The sequence below is a fragment of the Sturnira hondurensis genome, unplaced genomic scaffold (assembly GCF_014824575.4).
Source record: "Sturnira hondurensis isolate 20B ecotype Veracruz unplaced genomic scaffold, ASM1482457v3 Scaffold0000167, whole genome shotgun sequence".
In the NCBI taxonomy this organism is placed as follows: domain Eukaryota; kingdom Metazoa; phylum Chordata; class Mammalia; order Chiroptera; family Phyllostomidae; genus Sturnira; species Sturnira hondurensis.
Window position 1 is genome coordinate 10,364,815 of NW_028072798.1, and position 25,207 is coordinate 10,390,021.

At 56.5% G+C, this 25,207-nt stretch overlaps 1 protein-coding gene across 2 annotated transcripts; it reads right to left on the minus strand.

The window, feature by feature from the left end:
* Positions 1 to 9,401: 9,401 nt before the first annotated feature.
* On the minus strand, positions 9,402 to 16,607 carry MPC1 (mitochondrial pyruvate carrier 1). 2 transcript variants are annotated; one of them, XM_037060974.1, is made up of 5 exons: positions 16,417 to 16,607; positions 15,463 to 15,466; positions 10,900 to 10,996; positions 10,238 to 10,370; positions 9,402 to 9,934 (listed from the first exon to the last, which is right to left on the minus strand). In XM_037060974.1, the coding sequence occupies exons 1-5, from the start codon at positions 16,485 to 16,487 to the stop codon at positions 9,910 to 9,912; spliced, it is 330 nt and encodes a 109-aa protein (XP_036916869.1). In that variant the 5' UTR covers positions 16,488 to 16,607; the 3' UTR covers positions 9,402 to 9,909. The 2 variants fall into 2 exon arrangements, with proteins under 2 accessions (XP_036916869.1, XP_036916798.1); XM_037060903.1 differs by lacking the exon at positions 15,463 to 15,466 and adding an exon at positions 11,770 to 11,773 and having other exon boundaries at positions 16,417 to 16,599.
* Between the last annotated feature and the right edge of the window lie 8,600 nt (positions 16,608 to 25,207).

Genomic DNA, 25,207 nt, shown 5'->3' on the forward strand with positions numbered 1-25,207 from the left:
GTGCAAGGGTTTGCGCAATCGCTGCCCCGCATACCCCGCGGCGGGACCCGGCGGGCGTGCGGCCCTGGTTCGAGGAAGGAGCAGACGCGCGAACGCGCTTGGAACGCCGGGCGCGCGGACCCACGGGCTGCGCTCGGACCCTAGTCCCGGCACTTTGACGGGGATATTGTATCTGACCCGAGTCAGGTGGAAACAGGTCTCAGGAGACCCCTGGGAAAGCAGGTCAGACGGGTCCTCCCACGGAAGTCCAATGCTCAGCATCTGTCAGCAGAATGCTGACCTATTTATACTATTTATACTACAGTGTGAGCACTTAACTCTTTTGTCCTTGACTGAAAAAGGTCTGAAAACAGGTGATAAACATCTTCTGTAAAACAATAGACCTCTATGCTTCTATGTAATAAAAGAGTGCATCTGTAAATTCAAGAATTTTCCTTTCGAAGTACAGTAAGTAGAGTTTTCCATGTACAAGATGATGAGATAAACCGGTAACTCTAAAAGCAGGGAGAGAAATTCCAAGGACATAGGAGGCTGGATCACGTGAAACTGTCCGTGCCCAACTGGTTCACCCTGCACTTGAGTAGAGGAACTTTTATTGGAAAGTGCATTGAAGGTGTAAGAATGGGGACTCGGGGTGTAACTTCTCTTGAAACACAAAATGAGCCGAGCGGTTTCCTGAAAACTTCACGGAGTTCACTGGGGCAGAATCCTCGTGGAGACAGTGAAACGAGCAAGCGTCTAAGCTCCGGAGTCATTCTGCGGGGGTTGGGGTCCCGGCCCCCCATTCTTTAGCTGTGAAGTGTTGGGGAAGTCAACCCAAACTTCTCATTTGCTTTCTCAAATGTGAAAATGAAGGTGGGAATGTCTCCTACCTTCCGGGTTGTTATGAGGATTAAGTAAGACAATGCCATGTTGACCCTCATTTCTCACGGGTTCCTTATTTGTAAATTCACCGACTCCCAAAATGTATTTGTAGTCCCAAAACTAACACTTGCAGGTGCTCCCACCATCATTCAAGGACCATGCACAGAACAGTGAGAAATGGGACTTGCCCAAGACACAGGTCCCGGCCCCAGTGACCAAGGAGGCACTCTGTCCCTGGCCTCACTCCTAGTGTAAACAAGTGCCCTTTTCATGGTCTGCTTAGTGCCTTACTCTGCATTTCCATGCTTTTGTTTTGTTAGTGACTTCACTGTTAAAAGGACCCCCAAGCCCACAGCTGAAGTTCTGTCTACTGTTCCTAAGAGCAAGGAGGCTGTGGCAGGCTTTATGGAGAAAATGTGTGTGTTGAAGAAGCTTCTTTCAGGCCTGAATTATGTGCTGTTGGCCATGGATTCAACACTAATGAACCAACAACAGTCACTGAATAAGGTCTCTTTAGACACACATGAAACAAGGTTCAGGACTGGTCAGTTGAGGACCCTTACTGGTTTCCCCCAGGAGCTGACGCAGGTTCTGCCACAACTCGATGGGACAGAACTACCACGAGTGACAGCAAGTGGCTGCATGGGCAAACACTTAAGGCAGGGCTACCACCTGCCAAGTGCTGAGTACCTGCTGGTTTGTGACTGTAATGGCTACTGCTGTCTCCTTGGGTGTCATTTCTGCTCTGGACCCCTGTCCTCCTTTCCACAGTCAGTACCTCGGAGCCATAAACCTACAAAAACACCTGACAGCTTCCCTCTCCCTCTCCCCCTTCCTGCTTCTCAGCTCCAGGGCTTTCCAGAGCCATTGGCCTCGCAAACACGAGGCAGCTCAGGCACCAAATGGGGAGATGTGCCCAGTGGTGAGAGGCAGGGTGCTGGGGAGGCTGCCTCGCCCGGGCCCTGTGCCAAGTGCGGCTGCCCTTCCACTCCCCTCTGGGCCAGCCAGAGGGAGTCCACAGACGGTCACCTGAGGTCCGCACTTCCACCTGACTGCAGGAAGGCTGAGTGAGCTGAAGGCAAGTCCAGAGTGGAGAGCAAGTCAGCAAGGCCCAGGTGTCCCCGCCAAGGGAGTGGGCCATGGGGCTGCAAGCGTGGGCCTTTCTGCAGCGAAGCCCACCCTCGAGAGTGACCAACACTCCCTCCCCGAGGGACTCACGCCCAAACCCCAGCCCTACACCAGCTGACCTGGGTGCCAGGGGCTCGAGAGCATTTCTTAGGAGGGAGGACCATCCCAAAGGTGGAGGGGACCTTCCCCAACGGCAACATTGTAAGCGTTGAAAGCAGACGATATGACACCTAAATTTCCTCTTCCCATCTCTAAGCTTTCAAACAGTCTGTGGGAATGTTGAGTGTGTCAAACACTCTCAAGTGACGAGGACGCTGACATTGAGCCCCCATGTGGTCAGAAGTGCCTTAGAGTGCAGAACCCATGAGTGTGGGATAAATGTAGTAATAGTTAACCATCGGTCATTTATTGTCTCATCCGCTTGCCTTAATCACTTCTCCAAACGTGATAGCAAATCTTGGCACAAAAAGTAACACAATGGCTTTTCTTCCTTAAGGACAGAGGCGCAGAGTGCTTTGGGAAGGAACAAGCCAGTTGGTTGCCTATCAGCAGGTCTGTCACCATAGTTCCCGGAGCCCACACTGTGGAGGGGCGGAGGCAGCAGGCGCAGCAGGCGCAGCAGGCAGGACTGCGTATCAAGTGTGGGCGGGGAAGGAGAGATGAGTGCTCACTGCTCAGAGGGAATGTGAAATGAGGAGAGACAGACACACCTTTAGAAAGACAGCCTTACTTCTCATTGCGCTTCTCATTTTCCAAAGGCACCCCCCCACCCCACTCCCGGCTGTGGTCTTGCAGGGTTTGGGTTCCTGCCCTCACCACAAACTCATGCACGGCTGACAACCCTGAAGGCCAGGAGAGGGCGCTCCATCCTCACCCTTCCACCTTCACCAGCCCTGTGCCCTGGGCAGGGGGGGGGGGGGTAGCAGGGCAAGTGGCCAGTGACAGCTCCAGCTGATCCCTCTGGGCGGGCCCACTCGAGGCCACCCTGCACCCCACGGCTATGGTGGTTGCCTTAACTCTGTTCACCTCCTGTGCTTAACCACTTCCCACGAGGCTCTGGCTTCCTCAGAATAAATACACGGCTGCCCATGACCCAGCCCCACTCCTCCCTCCAGCCTCGTGCACCGCCCAGCTTGCTCTCCACGGCATATGTGCACATGCATGTACATGTGTCTGCATGTGCACATACAGATTTGTGTGTGTTCACCCAAATGTGTGCGTGCACGCACACATTTTATAAACACACAGAGGCACATGTTTGGCCAGACTCCCCTGCTCGCAGTCCGAAATCCAGAGTCCGCCAGGAGGCCTTCGGCCCTCGGCCTCCCGGCTTGGAGTCTTGCTTCTGCACACTGCCTTGTCCCCTCCCCCGGGGCTTGGAGTCTTGCTTCTGCACACTGCACACTTCTCCACCAGCTCCCACTTGACCTGGGGTCTCCCCTTGCCTTCCAGACCTATTAAGATGTGGCTGGGGTCACCTGCCCAGTGCCTCCTGGCTGCTCTGTCCATCCCGAAGCAGACTCACCAGTCGCTGCTGACCAGCCTGGCCACGGTCAGTCATCGGACTCAACTGGCTCACTCGAGTCCAGGCCTTGTCCCCAGGCTCAGAGCCTGGCATGTGACAGACCCCACAGGGACTCCTAGAGTGAGTGAATGAGCAGCAGCAGTTGGAGCGTGCTAAAGACCTTAGACACACTGCCTCCATGTGACAACTTGGGCAGCTGTAGGAGAGGATAAATGTTGGTGTCGGCCAGCCCAGTCACGTGTTGCGTGTCCCGTGTGGCCGGCTGCCGGGCTGGCAGTGGAGGTGCGCAGGTGAAGGCGGGGGTCTAAGAAATCGATGTAAATTCTACTCCCTGGATAAGAAGATGGATTGCAGTTGGTGTTCTGCAACCTATTTAGCTCATGGAGGGAAAGCAAAGCAGTGTTTTTCGTGGCTTCGAAGGCTCACACACGGGGGGGGGGGGGGCGCATGCACCGTGGTCTCGCTTCGCACATGGCGCCCTTGCTCAGCGCTGTGTGTCGGTGCTGTGTGGTGGCGCTGAGTGCAAGCTCTCCACTCCGTCACAGTGACATCCTAGTGCCTTCCTCCTCTCCCTGTCACCACGACAGGGAGCACACCTCACCCAATGTCCACGTGCCTATGCAAACCCCGGGTGAGTGCGGCAGACATGACTAATGCGGACAGAAGCTCCTCAGAAGTTAAATGGACGCTGCTCAGTCTAGGTGTGGAGATGAGTGCCACATTTCACCCCACAGGGGGGTGACTGGTGACTGTCCCACAGGCCAGGGTAACCCTCAGTGTGAGCTCTACTGGCTCTGGAAGTCTCTCTGGAACCTCGGCAGTGAAGCACGCCAGAGAGATGCGCTCACTCAGCGTCCCGCGCGCTCTCCAGCTTTGCCGGGGCCGGCGCAGGGCACTTTGCAGGGGCCGTGTCTCCAGGTGCCCCAAGGACCTCAGCTGGGGCACCATGAGGCCCTCGGTCTCAGGTTCGGACTCAGCGTTTGCGTGGAGAGGGCGCGGCGTGGTCTCCCTAGCCTTGCCGCAGCGCCCCCTCCCGGTGAGCAGGAGACGCGCCTCCCACAGGGGCTGCCGGCCGGCCTGGCACTGCGTCTGCCTCACTGCGCCTTCCCCGGCATGGCCCCCAGGGGCTCACACACAGTCCCCGCAGTGTGTGCCCCAGACTCGCTCCTGCACGGTGAACGCCCAGAGTGCTAACTCCGAAGGCTCACTCAGAAATTATCTTGTCTCTCCTGTTTTTTCCCTTAAACAAACCAAGGGTCCATGGACAGTCAGTGACATTCTCGGCAGTCTCACAGCAGGTACAGGCCAAGCAAATGACGCCAGAACCAACAAAGCCCTCTGTGACCAGAGACTGCCCTCCTGACGGGCCCCGGTAGGGACAAGGGACAAGCTCTCGGGCACCTTCCCGATGGGAAAGTCTGCCCTGCCCGCCACCTGTGTTTCCCACTCACAAGGAGTACAGGCAGAAGTCAGTTGTGGGGAAGGGGCATGTGTGTGTGTGTTTGCACGCACGTGTGTGTATCGGGGCCACCTGTGAGTCCTGCCTGCAGAGCGGCGGTCACAGACACACACAGGGGTTCCATGTCTCAGGCCCTTCCCTTAGCCAGCCTGCCCAGCCTGCCCAGCCGCCTGCCCGCCTGCCCAGCCTGCCCAGCCGCCTGCCCGCCTGCCCGCCTGCCCAGCCTGCCCAGCCGCCTGCCCGCCTGCCCAGCCTGCCCAGCCGCCTGCCCGCCTGCCCAGCCGCCTGCCCGCCTGCCCGCCTGCCCGCCTGCCCGCCTGCCCGCCTGCCCAGACACAACGCCTGACAGAGCCACCTGCTCCTTGTCCTGGCGTTTCCTGTGTGTGTTGGCAGATGGGAAGTCCCACCAAGGAGGCTGTGTTGTGAGAAGTGCTTTGTGTTCCTTACGACCTGCACTGGCTGAACACACATGACGGCTTGCCACTCCCGACCTCGAGTTGGGATGCTGGGGCTGCCAGGTGGCACCATTCAGCCCAACCTTGTCCCAGCCCGGAGCAGGGCCTGTGCTGAAACGGCCCTTGGAGGGTGTGGGGCGCGGAGGCCCCCCGATTGTCCCTGCAGGGCTGCCTGCTCCGGGGAGGCCCTGGGACAGTCTCGGCCTGCCCAGCCCGGTGCCCGTGGCCCTAGGAGACCGCAGTTATCCCTGTTCGATGAACACAAACCACTGAGGTCAGCTCTACACTGGATACGCGCTTACATAACCGAGTAAAAGATTAGGTGAACTTGGAGCCATCGCTGGGAACGTTCGTACATCCGACACTGAAATGGCTGAGAGCCCGCGTGTTGGTGCCAGGGCCTCCTCCCCAGGCAGTCAGACGGGGCCAGAGCCCAGGAGGGGCCCCGGCTCGGGGCGCGGCAGGCATGGTGGGCAGGAGGCAGCCGCGTGAGCCAGGACACAAGGCCGCCCGCTCCAAGACCTGTGGGGTCGTGTCAAAAGGATACCTGTCAGGGCTCTCAGCAGCCAAAGGAATGACGTGTGAGCCCCAAGAACAACGCCATGGCTGATAAGAACACGTTAGGTCTGTGTGGATTCACAATCCATTATCACACTCAATTATCACACCCAATTATCACCCTCAAGAGAGAAAAAGCCAGAAAACAATGCAAAGCAGTCACAACCGAAATACAAATGGAACCGACCCCTTACTTCAAAACCAGGCAGGAGCGGAAAGGATGAGCAGGGCCTGGGTTTGGAGTGAGTGCCCTTTGGATGGGGTCTTGGCTCCTGAGGACGGGCCTGCTGGTGGAGCGACTGGTTCAGCCGGGCTGGAGAGTCGGCCGAACACCAGCTGACCTGGTCTGAGGGGCTGTGGGCACCTGGAGGCAAAGCTGGCTGGTGAGGAAAGGGGTGGAGTGTGCGTGTCCTTCTGCAGGCGGGTAAACACTTGCTCAGAGCCCTGTAGGCGAGCCAGGTGTGTGGGAGACAGGCTTCCATGACAAAGTCAGGGGACAGCGACCCCTCACGGGCTTTTGTATGGTTCCAGTTACGTTCTGTGTCAACAGCACTGCCATGGGGGCCTTCGCCCTGGGGTCTGCCCAGCCCCGGGGTCTGCCCAGCAGCACCTCTGCACAGAAGTCTGCCGTCCTGGGCCCGCGCCCTCCCCAAGGCGAGTAACCCGCCCAGCGCTTTAGGCCCGGGTCACTCAGGCTTGGCCCCTGATTGCGAGGGTTTGGTTTTGATGTTTGCTTCTCTCCCAGACCTCAAAAAGTCGATTCTGAGACTGCAGCGCACTTCAGAGAAGCCTGGTGCCAAGTCGCGTGCCAGGGCTGCCACGCTGTCTCCACCGCTGCTCCCTTCCCCACTGCAGCCTGCAGCCGCGCCCTGCCCACGGGTCTGGGAACACAACTGAGGAAGCTGGAGCATGAGTGCAGCAAGGACGGAGCACGGGCAGCCAGGGGTGTGCACACAGGGCACAGCTCCAGCCGGTACAGAGCAGGGCAGGGCGGGGAGGGACCAGGCCCCAGCCCCAGCGGCCCAAGCAAAGGGGAATTGTGAAACCAGGGCCTCTGGCCTCGCCAGGATTTCCTGTCGCTGGCACTCCTGGCACACAGCCCAGGCCGCCACTCCGTGCCAGGCCTCCCGCCCGGCCCACCAGCTCCGGCTGTGCAGGAAGTGCTTCACCATTGTCACCTCTGCCCCGACTCCACAGTAACAAAGACACCGGTGTGGCCCTGCAGTGCCGACATGGGGTGCCAACTTCATCCTGGAAGTCAGTCTCAGCTCGTCTGTGTCCTCCCGCTCTCGCTCTCTCGGTGCTTCACCATTTGAGATGGGAACTGTGTCAGGCCTGTGCGTATTTTCAGAGGCGCGTCACGTGGGGCAGTTTAAGCACCTGTGGACAACTGGCTTTGAAAGGAACCAGGGTTTGCTTCGACCCAGCCCGTGCGTTCACACCTCCCTTACGTGGCTCTTCCCTCATACGCTGTCCCCTGGACGGCTAATGGGCTCACACTGCTGGCTGTGTCCTGCCCCAGCTGCCCTTGTGTCCTGTGGGACAGCTGCTCTGGGGACACACCCCGGGACCACACCGGACAGACCCTGTGCATGCCGCTCTCGGTGCAGACTGAACACTCACACACCTGGAGCCGGTACCCTTCCCATGCCTCTCCAGGACCAAGCTCTGCAAATCCCAGACGAAGGAGCAGGAGCAGCCTGCCCGGGGCCCCCCACTGCCCCCACCCAGTGCGCCAGAAGCTGAGCTGGCGGTCTTCTGGGCACAAGGCCGCCACCCACCCGCTGTACACCCAGTGGTTCTCAGTGCCCCTTTTGCTAAAGATAGACAATGGACGTGGGCGTCTTAAAGCAACCGCCCCCAAAAAGAAAGAAAAACTAAAACCGATGCTGCTCTGGAAGAGCATTTCGCCAGCTGGTGTCGGCGCCACACAAAACACACAAGACCGTGCCCACCCCACACGCTCTGATGCTCCAGCCTCCGTCCTTGCTGGCAGCCAGGGTCCTACAGAAAGCCCCCAGATCCTGTTCCGGAGCCAGGAGCTAGCTCAGCCCACTTGTCTCGGCTCCTCCCTCTTCCTCACATGGGAAGGTCGGTGTCAGGGCTCCCCCAGGGCCCTGTGTGGGACACCTATGCTGCAGGTGTACCTGCTGGCTCGCAGGCTCCCTCCCACAGGAGGAAGCATCGGGAGAGCAGACACGGCCTTGCTGGACTTGCTCACCAGGTGTGTGAGGGAAGCCCACGGGATTTTATCAGGGCCTGTCCTGGTCCTGGGGCACCTGGCTCCCAGCAGGGTGACAGCTACAGGGTGCCCCTTTGGGGACCCAGGCAGGCTCTCTATGGAGGTGGGAGAATCCCCTAACTTCTTACGCAGCATCAAAGACACGCAAGACGAGGCTTCCCCAAGGTGAGGAAAGGAGAAAGGTCCCAAGCCACAGGAGAGCGGAGGCTGGAGAGATGGGCCGGAGGGAGGGAGGGCGCAGGCTCCAGTCGCTGCTTCAGGAGCTCCGGGCAGGGCGGTGGTGTCGCACTCACGTGGTCAGGGGAGGAGAGTGCGGCTTCGACCTGACTGGAGCGCCCTGGGCTCCGGTCTGCAGCCCCACCACCAGTTCAGCTGCACCGCCCCCCACCCCAAGTGGCCCCAGGGACTGGGGCAGAGAGGCCAGAGAGGTGGGGGGAGGAGAGGGGCCCTGGCCTGTCACAGGTATCTCCCCACGCCCTGCCTAACAAGATGGAAGCATTGCCGGCCCCACCCTCTCGGCAGTAGGGGTGGGAGGGGCCAAGGTGACAAAGCCTGGGCAGCACCTCGAAGGCCAGGCAGAAAAGACAGACAGACACGAGGAGCTGCTCAGAGGGCACAGGGGATGGGGGGTCCCAAGTGGGTGGAGACGGGGAGGCAGTCTGTCTGGGGCTCTCCTCCCTCACTGCCTCAGGGAAGAGACTGTCGCTAGCATTCCCGGTGAGGTCCCACACCCTGCCATGACTGCATCCTGGGACAGCCCTCAGCCAGCATGGCCTATGTCCTCAGGACACAGGGTCACTCTGGCCAACTCCAGGAGCTGCTCCTGCCCACGCCGAGGCCGTGTCTTCCACCCGACACCTAGTGCAGTGCCCCGCCCTGGGGGTGTGGGACGGCACAGCGGCACGTGGGGAGCTGACCACTGCTTCGGGGAATGGAGGCCAGCACAGCTCCAGGGCTGGGCGCTTACTTCGGGGCCCCTGCAGGGGCAGCATCTGGGGGCGCTTCCTCACCTGCGCCCAGGAGGGCAGCCGCCCAGCCTGGGCTGCTCCCAGAATCACTCCCCTCTGCCCCCCCCACCCCGCCCCAAAGGCCCATCTGACACGGGCCGGTGCCCTGCAGGAGCTCGGCACTGGAGTCATCTAGAAGCACGGCGGGATACTCTGTCACTCATTCCACAAGTGTCTAAGTCGTTTATTGCCAGTAAGTTACAGTGCTTCAGAATGCGCACTGCACGGGGGCGGACGCTTTCAAACCCTGGATGCGAGACATGATGCGTGTGGCCTACGGTCGGCGCTCTCACGTCACTAAAGGAAGGTCGAGAACTTGGGACGCAGAGTTACCGGTTTTGTTCTCTCCGGTTTCTCGTGACTGAATTTGAGCTGATAACGTCCACATTGCTGCAGATGAAGCCACCACCGGGAATTACTAAAGTGACTGCGTGCTGGGACCCCGCTCTTGGAGGAGGAAGTACTCAGCCTCAGAGGGTGGTGGGCGGTGGGCGTGGGCACGGGTGCTGCGGCTCCGGTGCAGGCTCTCGGCGGGCTCTGCTGGAATCGTCTGCTTAGTAGGAAGAGATCTCTGCGCGCGTCCCTCACGGGGGTGCTCAGGACAGTGGACTCTGTGACTCAGCAGCTGGCGATGCTGTCCGGACACAGCGCCAGCCCCTGCCTCCCCACCGTCAGGCTGAGGCCTGTTTGGTCACACTGGAAATGAGCACACGGAGAAAGTCGGGGGGAGCAGCGGCACAGGCCTGGGAGGGCTTTCAGGAGACAGGTTGGGCAACATGCATCTCAGCGAACATGTCTACGAAAACACAGCACCCCATTCCCTGCGGTCAAGACTGAGTCTGTGCCGCACGGTGTTACCTGCCCGACCAGTTTCAAGTTCCACAGCGCAGTTTGCTCAGCGTCAGGCTCCACACTCACACACCCCGAAATCCCAAAGGCCTCTTAGTGTGAGACTGGGCCTCACCCTCCCCGACCCCCCAACGACCTGGGTCCGCGTACTTGTGCTTGATGAGCCGAGTCCCCTGGACCAGCTGGGCCACCTCGTTGGTGGCGTGGCACGCAAACAGGAGCCAGTTGCGAGGCTGCACCTTGTAGGCGAATCTCATGAAGGTCAGGGAGTAACAGCAGAGGGCTGCAGAGGCACCGGAGCGGAGGGAAGCAAGGACTTACGGTCGGGAGGCTGGGTGGGGGGGGCACCCGAGGTCAGACGCCTCGACCAGAAAAGGGGCCTCTTCCGCTAAGACCTCAGCAGAGTGGGAGTCGCTGCTCGCGGGCACCTCAGACGGGAAGCCCATCAGACACCTCCGAATGCAGGTGGACAGCAGTTCCAGCCCCATCACTACAGCTGTTCACAGGCCCTCACCCGAGAGACCTGCTGTGTAAGCCCCATGACAGTTTTAGGGTCAAACATCGAGGTTTGGGGTAAACTTTGGAACAGATTTTCCAAACACTGTGCAGGTCAAGAGCGCGTACCCCTCCACGGGGTGCAGGGAGTGTGAGGGCAAACAGCGCCTCAGTTCTCCCCAGTGTTTTGGTGTCTCCCCCTGCCTGTTGGGGGGGCACCTTCCATACACTGTCACTTTCTGATGGGGACTGTCCTGCTGGGGCTGCTGGAACTGTGCAGGTGAAAGCCCTCCAGGGGCCCACGGCCGCACACTCACCGAACGTCATCCGCCCGCTGATAATCTCCGGAGACTTCTGCATGTCGTTGATGGCGGCGATGGGGAGACCCCAGTTGGCGACTGGGCCCCAGAAGTGCTATAAAAAGGAGGGAAGGAAGCAGAGAGGAGGGAATGAGGTGGAGCTGGGGACAGCGTGCACTCGCTGACTGGCCCCGATGTGCACTGTGGGAGCAGTCCGCGTGTCCGCACGGCGCAGGCTGGCTGGTGAGCTGTCCCAGTGCGCGCCTGCAACTCGGCGGTCCTTACCAGGTGGGCCCCAGGCTGGAGAGGATTGGCAGCTCACCAAGGTGCCAGCCAGCTTCCAGATTACAGCTGAGCAACCTCTGACTGTCCCATTTAGAGAACTTTAAAATGAGATTAACTTCTTCTACAATTCCTTCTTGCCATAACTTAAAATTTGTGATAACTTTTCTCTACAATTTAATGTTTAAATATAGGAACACTATTTTTTTTAAACTTTCATTAGGATATTTGACAACGCATCTTTCAATGCAGAGTCTACACCAGACCCTTTTTCGGAAGAAAGGAACCCGACGTGAGAGGGAGAGCTGCTCTCGGGTCAGGTGAGCAGCTGTGACACCCGAGAACCTGGAAGTCCGTGCTCGGAACCCCAGCTGCTCGGCAGTCCAGACTGGAACACACTGCCAGAGTCGTGGCAACAACTTGGGTTTCAAAAATGGACCGGCAGCTTCTCACTCCACCACCGCACAGCTGTCCTGAGAGCCCATGAGGCAGGGCGCTGCGGGCAGACACACTATCTCAAGCAAAGGGAGCCAGGTCTGCTGTCCGTCACGCTGCTAATACAGACATCTGCACAAACCCGAAGTGAAGTAGAAGCAGTTTTCTTACCGTACTATTTTGTGAGAGATCACCGAGGTTCGGACGGGGAAAACATGAAAAAAAGAGAAAAGGAAGAAACGGTCAGACGGTGTCAAAGGCCGGGTTCCATTAGGTCACCCCGACTGGACAGCGCACAGGTCTCAGCACCGGAGTGGCCCGCGCTCTCCCCTGCCCCTGCCCCAGAAGGCCTAGTAGCATTTCTAATGACAACTTAGACTTTAATTAAGCCTTAATTTCATTAAAAAACCTTAATCCTTACAGTGCTCCAACAGAAATATAATACAAGTCATAAATAGGAGCCACGAATATAATTTAAAGTTTTCTAAAAGAAAAAGAGATGTTAACTTTATTAACTTTATTCCGACATATCAGAAGTACTTTAATTTGGACACAGAACCAGCAGAAGCTCATCACCGCGGCATCGTCCGTCCGCTTTGTCCCGGGGCCGGAGGCTGCTGTGCACCGACACCCTGGCACCTCGCTGCCCGGCAGGTTTCCAGTACTCAGCCACGTAAGTGGCTTGTGCCCCAGAATGTCCAGCCCGGCTTAAAGCGACCACGTCCTTGAACCGACAAGCTGGAGAGGAACGCAGCGCCGCGCAGCGCCACCACCACCACCGGGCCCCCTCGCCCCCTCGTGGCCCCTGCGGCCGCGTTCCCGGACGCCCGGGCCGGGTCTGAGCACAGGCCCGCACCCAGCCACCCAACAGCAGCGGCGCTTCTCCCCCCAGAGACACGGTTCAGGGTGCAGCACGTGAAGTCTGATGTCACCTTGGGGGCAGATTACTTTCAGTTCAGCGCTTTCCCCTTGGATTATGTTACAGCTCGAATTACACAACAGCACGTGGGAAAGAAAACGGCTGCCTCCATTTGCTGCTCGATCCAAAAGTCCTAATGCAAACAGTCATGAAAAGAACGCTGGTCACTCCACATTAAATAGTGGTTTGGTGATTGCAGAACAGTCTGAGAACCATGTCATTTTATAAGCATCCCTGGAAAATACAAAAATTCACAACTCAGCAGCCCTTAATTCTATGTCAGAGATGTCCAGGTACTCAGTTAAAAAACTCTAAAAATCACATTTGTGCAGAGCCAAACAAGGAGAAGAAAAAAAACCTTGGTATATATAAGAATCTGTTCCAAAGAAAGATAAATTCATAAGCAACAAACTGCAATCTGGGGAGAGTAATATACAACTGTATAAAGAAGTCCTTGATTTCTATTTGGTATGCTGCTTTAATTTTATTTCAATGAAGGTTAAACAAAACAAAACCAAACCCCAAAACACATAGGTAAAGGTTTTCTTGGGTTCACACATGACCTTGACCTCTCATGAAGGAGAATCTCTCTTCCAGGGTAAGAATGACTGGGGGGGGGGGGGCGGGGGGCGGTGGAAAGGAAGACAACTAGCACTGAATAAGCTTTATCATGTTTTTCTCCTTAATTTGCAACTGGGATCAGTTGCTCTCGTCTAAGCTCATTTTTATTTTCCCCCTTGTGTGGCCACGCTCTGGCTCCCGTCCCCCCGAGATCGCTGCCAGGACTGTCAGCTTCCTCTGAGAGCGCTGAGTGACCTGGGCAGTGACCTGGGCAGTGTGTGACTCGGGCCCGCAGCACCAAAAGGCTCCACGGGCAGCCTGGCACCATCTGCTTATGCCGGGACGGCACGTGGGGAAGGCTTTGAGACAGTGTAGATCAGGGTGTCAAACTCATGTTCACCGGGGGCCACATCAGCCTTGTGGCTGCCTCCAAAAGGCTGAATGTAACTTTTGGACTGTGTAAATGTCCTACTACTGAAGAGCTGAGCGAGAGCTCTGTGCTGCCTCTGGGTAGAAATACGGTGCCGGGCCAGGTAAAACAAGGTGGAGGGCCAGACTTGGCCCACGGGCCTTGGGTTCGCACCTGTGGTGTAGATGCAGTTCTCCTGTAGGCTGACATGTTCACCTGAATGTCATGTATTCTCACCCACTGTTACCTGATTTTCTAGGTTCAAGTTAAAATGAGGGAGCGTTCTAACCACTGGCTGCATGATATTCAACTGTACTTAGTGGGCAGAACCAAACCAGACGACAGGAAAGAGGTCAGTTCTGCCTCACGCTCCAGCTTCGTCTGGGAGGGCCAGTCCCAGCACAGGGACGTAAAAACACAGGCTGGGCACCGGGCGGGAGCAGCGCGCAGAGAAGGCAGACCCGGGCAGGAACAGACGTGCAGGGCAAGGACCCAACCCCCGACTCCTTTCAAAGCGATCCTCGGACACGCTCTTTTCCTTTACTCTAATTGGCACACCTGTTTAGCCCCACACGTGTGGGGTCCTGGGGTGTAGAGACCAGGTTTCCCACGTGGCAAGTGAAGTGTTGAGCCACCTGACTTCTGGGTCTGTCCCAACTCTCACGTCCTTAACTTGGGAAAGATCCCATCATTCCACTGGTGTGTCTCTCCCGGTTAACAAGCACAAGTCCTTAAAGCTCCCCTGGAAACTTGTAAATTAAAATTAACAGAATAAAGTATGGTAGTGACCAGAGCATATTCACTGCAGACACCCCACTGACTTCAGATTTATGAGTCGTAGTAAGTGACCGACACACACACTCCATGACCCAGGTCCTTCTTGAGAAACAACCTTTGCACACGCATCCAAGCACATCTGTGCAAACGAATGCCCGTCCCCTCTCAGCAAGGGCGGTCAGCCCCCCCACACCCACCCATCTGCACAGCCGTGCCAGACCCAGCCACTGACACCTGGGGCGTCCTACCTCACAAATCACCACCCACTCTCACTCCTTTCCCAAAATTTGGAGACAGGATGACAGGAGGTAAACTGTCATCTCCTTTCACTCCATCGTAAGGTATCTGAGAAATACCTTCTTTAAAAATATGAATGAGAGAACCAGAAAGTTCTTGACCCAAGACCCTCAAAAGGTGAGGAAGGAGGAACAGGCAAGAAGAGGGGTGGAAGGCACAGAGCCAGTGCCGGAAACCCAGGGTGTGAAACACACGTCAGTAACAGCAAAAAGGAAGCTAGCTGTCAAACATGGCGCTGTGTCACTAGGGCTCAGTGACGAGCCCAGGGCAGGGCAGCTGGATGGCCAAGGGCCAGGGTCACTCAAACCCACCACCTAGGGTTGATGACATACACTCAGGAAAGCAGGGCCACCTCTCTTCCTTGGATGTATTACGGTCAACTGACCCTTCCTCTGTAGTGGACGCCAGGTGACCACCAGCATGCTCCTTCGTGGGTGTGGTGCAAAAGCCTTCTGTTCAGTTACACCGACCAGCGTTCCCCACAGCCGCACCTGACCCCGGGAAGACATGGCACCAGGAGAACCGGGGTGCGAACCCTGGGCACGTTCAGAGCCATGGAGACACTGCACCACAGGGACCAAGGTGGAGCCTCCTGTCTCCACTGGGCTCAGACTTTCCAACACACCAACCTGACCCGCTGCTCCTGCCTGGGGACTAACACGACCTCGTCACCATCACCGTCTTGCTTAACCACACAACGTTCTTCTTCTGTAAAGCCAGGAGGGCAGCTTCTCTTCCCAAACTTGCCCTACCACACGGCAGACTGAATTATCTTTCTTACCCTACCGCTCTGTGAAACTCGAAGTCAACAGCACTACAGTAATAGCCAGGATTAAAAAATAACCCTTTTCACATTGGTGAAAGTCAGCTGCCGCCTGCTGCACCCCTGGGCGGTCCCAACCGGGCTGACTGCCCTCAGCTGCGCTCCCTCCCCGACTGCACTGCTAACCAGGCAGCCACACAGCCCAGGACCCACACGGAACACTAACATCACACTCCAAGTAAACGATTCAAAACTGCTTCAAAGTTGTATTAAATATTTTTGAAATTACACTAAGCATCTGGGCCTTGGCTGGGCGCTGAGGCGGTTGGAGCATAGACCCAGAGCCAAGGTCAAGGGTCCGATCCCAGATCCGACAAGAGTCAACCAGGTGTGTCAATAAGGGAAACAACAGATCCATGTTCCCCCTCTCCCCGCTCCTTCCTCTCTAACATCGATAAATTTTAAAAAAATTAAAATGAGCATCTGAAGATCAGAGGTGAAAGGAAATACAGAAAGTGTGTCTTCTGGCCTTTCAGCCACGAATGCTCTTTGTTTCTAACTGGAAAGGCCGAGTTAATGGGAAACAGAATAGGAAAACTTTGTCCTCGGCGACACATTATTCTACACTGGTTGGCAGAGTGCTCGCATCTGAAAACATTTTAGATCCTACGCTTAGTCTTCAGGCTGGAAAAATAACGTCGAAAGGCGAACTCAGCCCGGCACCGTTATTCCCGCAGCTCCCGCAGCTCCCGGGCGCCGGGGGTTCACCTTCAAGAGCGCGGGCTGCTCAGTGCAGGGAACGCGCGCGCTCGCCCAGCGCCTGCCCGGGGCGTTCCACCCGGCGCACGCCCGGCCGGCAGGGGCAGCGCGGCGGAGCCCCGGCGCCCCTCGGCCAGAAACTGCCCCCGCATCACCCCGGGCCCCCGCCCTAGATCCCACTCCGTCTCCCGGGGCACCGGTCCGGCTACTTCGCCGCCCCCGCCCCGCTGTCCCGAGCCCCCGTCCCCCTACCGCGGAGCCCATTGCTCTGCCGGCCCCCGCCCCGGGCGGGTCGGCCCCGGCCTCCAGGAGCCATCTGGGGGGACTGGTCACCTCATGAGGTAGTCCCGGAAGTCCTTGCTCCGGACATAGTCCGCCGCCTTCCGCACCAGAGCGCCCGCCATGGCTGCACCGGACCCTAGGCCACCCTCAATGCCCTCGCCGCCGCTCCACGGAGCCCAACAACACCCGGCCGAGCGGACGAAGCTGACACGCACCCGCCCGCCGGACCGCGTCACGACAGCTCCGCCCCGCCTTCCGGCCGCCGACTCTTGGCCTATGGGAGGGCTCGCGGCGGGAGGCAACCAGCGGATTGGCTCCCGCGTGCCGCACACCTTCTCCCCGCCCCTCGGCGGCGCGCGAGGCGGGGCTTCTGCGGTCCCGAGGCCGGGCGATTGGCTGGCGGTTACTAGGCGGTGGCACTCGGACGCGGCGTCCCCGCAAGGGCAGTGCGCCCCTGATCTCCCGGCGGCCGGTTCAGCGCCCGGATCCTCCGCGCTTCCGCCTGGGCCCGCAGAATAGTGGGCGCAGGGCGGGGCGCCCGAGGGCGGCCGCGCCCCTGCCCTGAGACAAAGGCCACCTGAGCCCAGGGAGGCGGGTGCATCGAGTCACAGAGGGAACAGCGAGGTTTCTATTGCTCAGGGTTTTGTTTGGTTTTAATTTTTTATACTGGCCCCACATGTAGATGATTTCCGTTATTGAAGGTGCCTTCGGTGAAATGTATGGGGACAGGGACTTGGACATCACAAACATAAATGAGAATATGAACATCTCTAGAGGGGGAACGAGTTCACATTAGTGGTGGACATGCCCTGCGGCCCAGCAAGGCCATTTCTAGAGATTCGACCCAAGGTAGACAGGCAGGTTTGTGCAGTTTCACGCACACAGCAATGCCTTTAATACCCAAGGCTGGGAAGCCATTTGCCTCCCTCCTTAGGGAGTGGGGTAGATCAGGGTGCCTCCATTTCATGGAATACCATGCAGCAGTTAGAAAGAATGAGGGACCTCTGCGTGTTGATGTGGAAAGGTCTTTAATACTTACAAGTAAAACATCAAGGTGCAGAATTGTGTGTAAAGTAGGCTACTTGTGCCTAGGGACAACGGAAATAAAACTTCACGTTTGCAAAGACACGGGAGAAATGGTAACAGTGATTAATGACCCTTAATCACCCTTAATCCTCTAAGGGTGATTAAGGGGGCAAGGGGTGGAGGGCAACATTTCGCTGTGCACTCTCGTTCCTTTTGAAGTGTGCAGAATGAATAGATGCAATCTATTCAAGATAAATGACATTAAAGAAAAAGACGTGCTTTTGAGGATTAAAATAGCAAGCTGTTGATTGAGTCAGATTCATTTTCTTCTAGGATCTCTGGGTCATACCTGGCCTTGAACTTCAGAGAGTGTACCTCAGTGGACAATATTACAGTCTTGTAACACCAGGAAGGCTGCTATCCACCTCAGAGGCTTGGGGGTGGAGGTGGGAATGTATGACCTAAAGAGAAGCAAAGGGGTTTTGATTATTAATAATATTAGTAGCTACATTTTGTTGACTGCTAGGCACTTGTACCTTATTTCTTCTTCTCGTATCGACCCAGAAGGTGGGTGTAAGGAAACCAAATGGCTTCTTGAATAAAAACCAAACTGCTCCGGCAAGATCAGTGGAGAGGAGAGACAAGTCCCTTCTCGACTGCACCACCCCCCACCGGGCCCCCAGTGTGAGAGCGGGCTTTCTGGATCTCTCTGTGCTGAGCCTTATCCCCTAATATTTTCTTTCTCGCATGAACAGTGGTTCTGAAATTCGAGCGGTCAGAAGAATCACCTGCAGATTCTTAAGCGCCGCCCCCCACCGCCCCATACACACAACCTCAGCTTCAGAGGGCTGGAGCTGGCCCTGGGAGGTGGACCTGAGACGGCTGGGCAACGGCAGCACCTGGAGAAAGGTCACTGTCGCCACCGTCACCGCTAGGCCCACTTCAAAAGAGTCTGCTTCCACATCAGGCCGCAGTGATTAACCGAAGGAGCACGAGTACCTTAAGGGGATAATGTCTTCTGAGCACCTAGCCTGGGGTCAGAGTCCAGCCCCCCCTTGGCCTTAACCCTGCCCGTTCGGGGCTGACCATATTTGGCATGTTAGTAAAAGTCCCTAGGCTTCAGGTTTTTTAAATCTAGAAAATTAAAACTCCAAAAACCAATATAAATGTTGTACCATGTCCTATATAAGAGGGAAGGAAAGTGGTTTGCTTAGGTGCCAGAGCAGAGGGGGCTTGGCAGTCTGGCTCCTGCAAGGACGCACATCTCCTGGGCTTCTCGAAGCTTCTTGGGCGCAGTCTCAAAGGCCTCGGTGACCATCTCAGTCCCTGAGCAATCACTAGTTGAAAGGTTTTCTAAGAACAAAAATTCCTATAATAACCAAAAAAAATGACCCGTGAGGTAGGCTTAAATATGATGTTCAGTGTTGTTACATTTCCAGGCAGAAACCAAGTGAAAGAAGCCAGCCACAAAGGCCCACGTGTCATGTGATCCCACTCATGTGGAATGTCCACAGACACAGTGAATGGACAGGTGGCTTCCTACGCCTGGGAGAACGGGGGTGGGGGTGGGGGGGAGCAGTGAGGGAGATCCGGCTGCACTTTCCTCCGGGGTCATGAAAACGGTCTAACATTTTCTAGGGACGGTCGTGCAGCTCTGTGAATTTGCTAAAGACCGGTGGATTGTGTGCCATTGGAATTGTGTCCCAATAAAGCTACTTTTAAAAACATAACAGTGATTAAAAAGAAAAACCTCAAAAAGATGCATAGAAAAGCAAACAAAGCAAATCCCCCGAAACTCTCTCCTCACAGACAAAGAGCAGTCGCCCGTGCGCCCCACCTCGGGTAGCCTAGTGCTGAGGGGGATCCTTCTCGTCAGAGCGAGTCCAGCGAATACAGAGGAGGAAAGGCAGAATGAGAAGCACCCTGGTTTGCTGTCCCCATGAAGTGACGCATCCAGACAGAAACCGCCAAGGGACGCACGCTCAAACCCCAGCATGCGTGGGTGGGGGCTGGGCGCTCACGGCCAGCGGGGGCCTCCCAGGGAAGGCCCCCAGATTTCCCCGGGGGTGGGGGAGGGGGTCTGCTCACCCCCTGGCGGTGGGTGCCTCCTGCAGCACGGCCGCATTGAGTGAGCGGCGTGGCGGGACCGTGCACCCCACACCTCGGACCTGAATCCCACTGAGCCTGTAGCCCCACCTCCAGGTCCCACGCAGTGAAAAGGCTGCAGGTGTGTGTGAGTGCGGCCCAACACAAGGTCGTAAATGTACTTAAAACACGAGGAGTGTCTTTTGTGATCGCACGTTGCAATGTATTTAATGTGTGTCCCAGAGATGCCGCGAGGTTGGACACCCCTTAGAGGAAGGAGTCCAAGGATGGAATGTGTGTGGTGAGAGGAATGGGGGAGGAGGGCGGGAGGGCTGGGCCTTTCGTCTGCACACCACGGCTTGGGGGGGGGGGGCATGTGCAGAGTGTTGGGGGTTTAGTGGCCACATTCAAATGTAAAAAGGAACAGGCAGAATTAATTTTAGTGTTCTATTTGATCCAAGATGTTGTTTCAATATGTAATCAACATAAAAACTAGTATTGAAATATTTTATGTTTTTTTCATACCAAGTCTTTAAAATCTGGTGTGAATTTTGTACTTACAGTTCATCTCTATTCAGATGCCAAATTTTCAGCAGCGATGCTTGATCTCTATTTAAATTTCATGGAATTTACAGTTTAAAAAAAGTATATTCATGCATCCAAGTTATTCCAAACATACTGAAGTTTTCCCAAACGGAAATGAGTACCCCCAAACTATTTTCCTTTAACATTGCATTCACATTGACAAAACTACTTCATCTTTTTTTAGAAGAATTTACTTTGAAGCAAAAGCAACAACGGTTTCAAAATGACAGGTTCAAGTTAAGTAAATTGACCCTCCGTTGCTGCAACTCGGCTGTGTTGGCTTTGAGTCCAAAGGTTACTTGTTGCACAACCAACGCATCTCTTCAGTTTGGGGGTCGGTTCACAGCTGGTTTACACAACGCCACGCATCACTGCCAGCCATCCTGCCTGTTTGTAACGTTTGTGAAATCACGATCACTGATTTGTATTCCAAAATTTTCGATTGCCAGTAAGTTCTCCTCCCTGCCTCCCTGTCTAGCTAGATCCCAAATCATCTCTGAAAGGAAGTATCGAAGCTTCGGGTTTAGCGCGTCCGCAGGCAGCGTACCATCGGCACGACAACAAAGCCGCAGGGTGCCACTGGCCCTTAACCAACATTTGGCCAATGTTCCCTTTATTTCAAGAACTTCATGAGTGGGAGGTAAAGTTGAAGTAAATCATTGTGAAATTTTTCCACAACTCGGCCAACAAGCGCTGGCAAATGTCCCTGCATTCGGGGACTTGGATTTCCTGCACCAGTTCCACGAATCGATGGTCAGTCCGACCGCGTGAACATGGTCAGTCGGACCGCGTGATCATGGTCACCAAGCAGTTTAAAAACTCCCTCCAGGGCACTCCTCGTCATGTCTGCCCCAGGAAATGGAACACAGATACTCTCCATACATACCACATTCCGGAATGAGGCAGTGGGAGACGATGCATCAGTGCCTTCTGAAAAAATGCCAACAAATCCTGATTTTCGGCCAGCGCAGCCAGAGCACCATTCATTAGGAGAGAAACTAGTGTTTTCGCCCCTAGCTGACGCTCTGAAAGATTCCAAAATGCCCACTCCCTGCTGCTACTTTTTGGGCCTCAGGTTGGTGATGCTTCTGTCTACATTGGAAAGTCTGGCGCTGGCCAAGTAGCTGGCTCCCTGCCCAGCAGCCCAGCTGGTCTTCGTTCATTCATATCTTGCTCCCCACTGGAACCAGTGAGGGGCACTTTAGATCTCACTGTATCATTATAACTTTTTTTAAACGTCAGTGAAGTTTCAAGCCACCAAAAAGTGTGTGTATATTCTGATAAACAACGTTGGCTTAAAATGTTTGTCATGACTGTGAATTTTCTTTAACTGCTGTGCACTGCAGGCCCACTCTGCTGTTCTCTGTGCATGGTCAGCCCCTACGTTCCCCTAGTGCCCACGAGGGTGCCTTCTGGCCACGGCAGCTGTGCCACTCACCTCTTGTCACACCACCTTGTGGAGGCACCTGTCTGAACGTGGTAGGAGCCACGGAGATGAGAACCACCGGCAGAACATGGCTCGTGTGACGTGCACACACAGTGGGGGTGATTCTGTCACTCGGATCCATTGGGAACGTGAGACCACAGAACAAGGCGGTCTGTTTACGAGAACTCCTTCACCCGCAGAGCAGGTTGAAGCTCACCTGGGAGCCGTGTGTTCACTTGGCCTCAGAGCAGTTTCCACATGGGCCAGGCCGCAGGGATCTGCACGGCAGTTCTGAGTGGCGTATCTGAAAGCTAATGTCTGGTGTGCCTCGTACACCAACTTCAGCCTATGTTCAAGCTCCAGCAAAGAGACACAGTCCCACGGAACTCTGTGCCGGCCAAGAAGACTGGGTGTCCTTGGCGGGCTTGCCTGAAGGGGACAGAGGCTTCGATGGCAAGGAAAGTGACTCCGGATATTGCCACTGAGTGAGAGTGGGAAGCAGTGTGGCTGGCCCCCCACGCTCTCACCCATGTCCCCCAGGAGGAAGGAGAAGCTCACCCATACTTCGTCCCACACCCATGTCACAGAAGCCCCGAGACCATGGTCCGCGCACAGCTCCTAGGGGCCAGACCCGAAATGCAAACCAGGAACATGACTTCCAGCTGCCACAGCCAGGGTGCCTTCCAGGTTCACACACTGCTCACATACTGTGTGTCCAAACTCAGTTTTCCAGGGGCCTGTGGGGCAGGGATCAGGGAAAAGGGGAGGTTTTCTCACAAGAGGAAGCGGCTCAGGTCTACGCATGGGCTCCAGCCCGGTCTCTGTGCTGTGGTCAGTTTCCTCTTTTGGTTCAGTCTCGTTCATCCCTCAGGTGGTGCCAAGCGCCCACGAGAGCCAGGCCGGTAAGGATTCTGTTGCCCACGGAAGTGGGGTTCTCGTGGTGCCCCGAGGAAAGCCTCCCAGGAGACATGCGTATAGGACACCGGTAAGGGTTACTTGTGGCGCCAGGGGTAAGAATCGAAGGCATGCCCCTGGGTTCCCAACGTCCCATTTCCATCCATCCCTCCATGGAGAAGGTCCAACTTTGCCTTCATCAGGGCCAGAAATAGGACCGGTGTCCAGACAGTCTGTGCCATGCCAAGGCTGATCCAGCCTGGCCTTTCTCACCACCCGGCTGGCTCAGTTTGCTTTTCTGGCTGCCCCTCCGCTGGGGCCGTGTTTGGAGTCCATGGGGTCACTGGGCCGCAGGCAGCTGCTGTCTCCACGTGGCTGACGTGGCGAGAACGCACAGAGGAACGGGGGGAGCACAAGTTACCTGGCGAGAGAGAGAAGGGGCAACATCTTTTTAGGCTCAGGTGACACTATTTCGGGCCTGGGATGGACCAGGAGATTTTTTCAGAATAACCAGTCAACTTCCCAGGCTTTTGCTGGTTGCTCACGGGTCCACCTCCCAGCCAATCTATTGCCTAGATCTTCCAGGATTGTGTCTCTTATCCAGTCCAGCCCTTTCCCCAGGCTAGACTGACCGGTCTCTGTGGTCGCTGTCTTGGCTCCTACTGCACATGTGCAGAACACCCCCTTTATCGTTCTATCCCTCCCCCAGGGATCTGTGGGGGGCAGACTGGTGGTCCTCTGGGGAGTACGTGAAGCTGTAACTTCCTAGCAAAGCAAGGAGGCTTATGCTTCCTAGTTTATCAGGCATCATAATGTCTGAGACTCTTTACTCCCTTCCTTTATCGGTACCTAGCCGCCCACACCAGCACCTCGATCACAGTCCGGTGGGGAAACAGGCGGAGGGAGCAAATGAGTTAATGCCGGGGCGTGCCGCGGGCTGGGAGGGAGATATGCAGGCTGCAGAGACAGAGCAGAGCTTTACTGGGGGGGGACCATCAGGAAGCTTCTCTGAGGAGGGAGTCCCCTCCCGAGAACAAACCCCCATGAGGCCTGGAAAGGGTGTTCCAGGCAGAGGCGGCTGCGGAGCAGACCAGGCCCCCCCACCCATGACAAGAAACAGCTGAGAGTCTCTGTGAGGGGCCCGCTGGCCCCCACGGCACCCTCTGTGGCCTGGGGACGCTCTCCCTGACGAGCTGACACTCTGCATACACGTGACTCCTGCTGGCGGTGGCAGCCGTGGGCCACCCAGTGCCTGCTGACACCGTCAGCACAGGGCGCTGTTTCTGAGCAAGAGCTCACAGCTAAGGTGAGGAGACACAGTGGGCTGAGCGCTTGTGTGCTTTCAAGGTTATTTGTTCTGCCCCCTCCCCCCATGTGATGGTGTTTGGAGGGGCCCTGGGAGGAGAGTGGGTTTAGACAAGGTCACGAGGGCGGGTGCCGAGTAAGAACAGACCAGAACCGTCTGTGAGTCCATGAACGGGAAGCATGTCCACATGCCCACCCTGCCCGGTGCCCTGGTCTTAGACTTCCAGCCTCAGAACTGCCCGAAAGAAACACCTGTTGTTCGGGCCCCAGGCTCAGGTTACGTCCTAGCCCAGCTGGTGGAGCTGAGCCGGACAGGAAGGGGGGGAGTCAGGTCCCACCGCTGAAGTCCAGGCACTCAGAGCCCCTCTGGTGTGAACAGTGCTCCTCAACAGGGCCCATTCTGGAATCACAGAGACACTTAAAAATACGATGGAGCCCTGGCCAGTGGGGCTCAGCAAGTTTGGCTTGTGCTCTCAAAGCAAAAGGTCGCTGGTTCGATTCCCAGTCAGGGCACATGCCTGGGTTGCAGGTTCCGACCCTGGTCAGGGCACCCTGGTCAGGAGAGACAGCCGATCCACATCAGTGTTTCCCTCCTGCTCTCCCTCCCTTCCCCTCCCTCTAAATAAATGAGTTAACACACAAACAGACGGATCCCAGACTTAACGTCCGACAGTCTCCTGAGCAGGTCATGCACAACCATTTTCACCACAAAAAACCTTTTTAAATCAAGTTTTTCCTTGCAGACCTGTCGTATGAAGGATTTTGTCTCATAAAGACATTTTAGGTAACTTCTGCCCCTTGCACAGGGGCGTCTTAAAGGAGACATTTAAGACTTTCTTCTGGATGTGAGGGAAACCAGCGTTACTAGGAAACGAACCCAAACTCAAACCAACGGGACGTTTTCACTGTGCAGGGCCACGGCGCGCCCGCTCATGCCTCTCCCTGCTCTTCTCTGAGTGAGCGCAGATCGCAGACCCCTCCGCAGCCCCTCCGCAGCGGGGCGCCTGGGAGTGGGCTGCCGGTCCCCGACCACCGTTACACCACCGTTTCTCCGAGGCGCATTCGCCCTGGGACGGGCACGGGCGGGGGAGGGGGGGGATGGGGGAGGGGCGGGGAGGTGAGCACCTCCGCTGGCACCTGCAGGTTCCAAGTGCACTTCGGCAGGAAGCTGCTCATTGCCCCCTAGTGGTGAGTTGTGACAAGTGCAAGCACGTGGAGAGCACCTTCCAGAGGAGTCACGTGACCGACCTCCCAAGGTCAACAAGGCCATCTCACCACCGCCGCCCGCCCCAGCGCCAAAAGCCCCGGCGGGAATCTCACAGGCCACTCGTGCTGGGGAACGTGGGATCGTAGTCCTGGTGCATAAGCTCATCTACTCACCACTCGCGACAGTCAGCCCTTTGTGCCGGGCGCCCCCGCGGCGCTCCCGCAGGCAGGGCTGGGCCGGCGTCGGCGCCCCTGAACCGGTCCAGCTTCCACGCCTGCCCCACCGAGTGCCCGGCGACGTGGGGAGCATCGCGG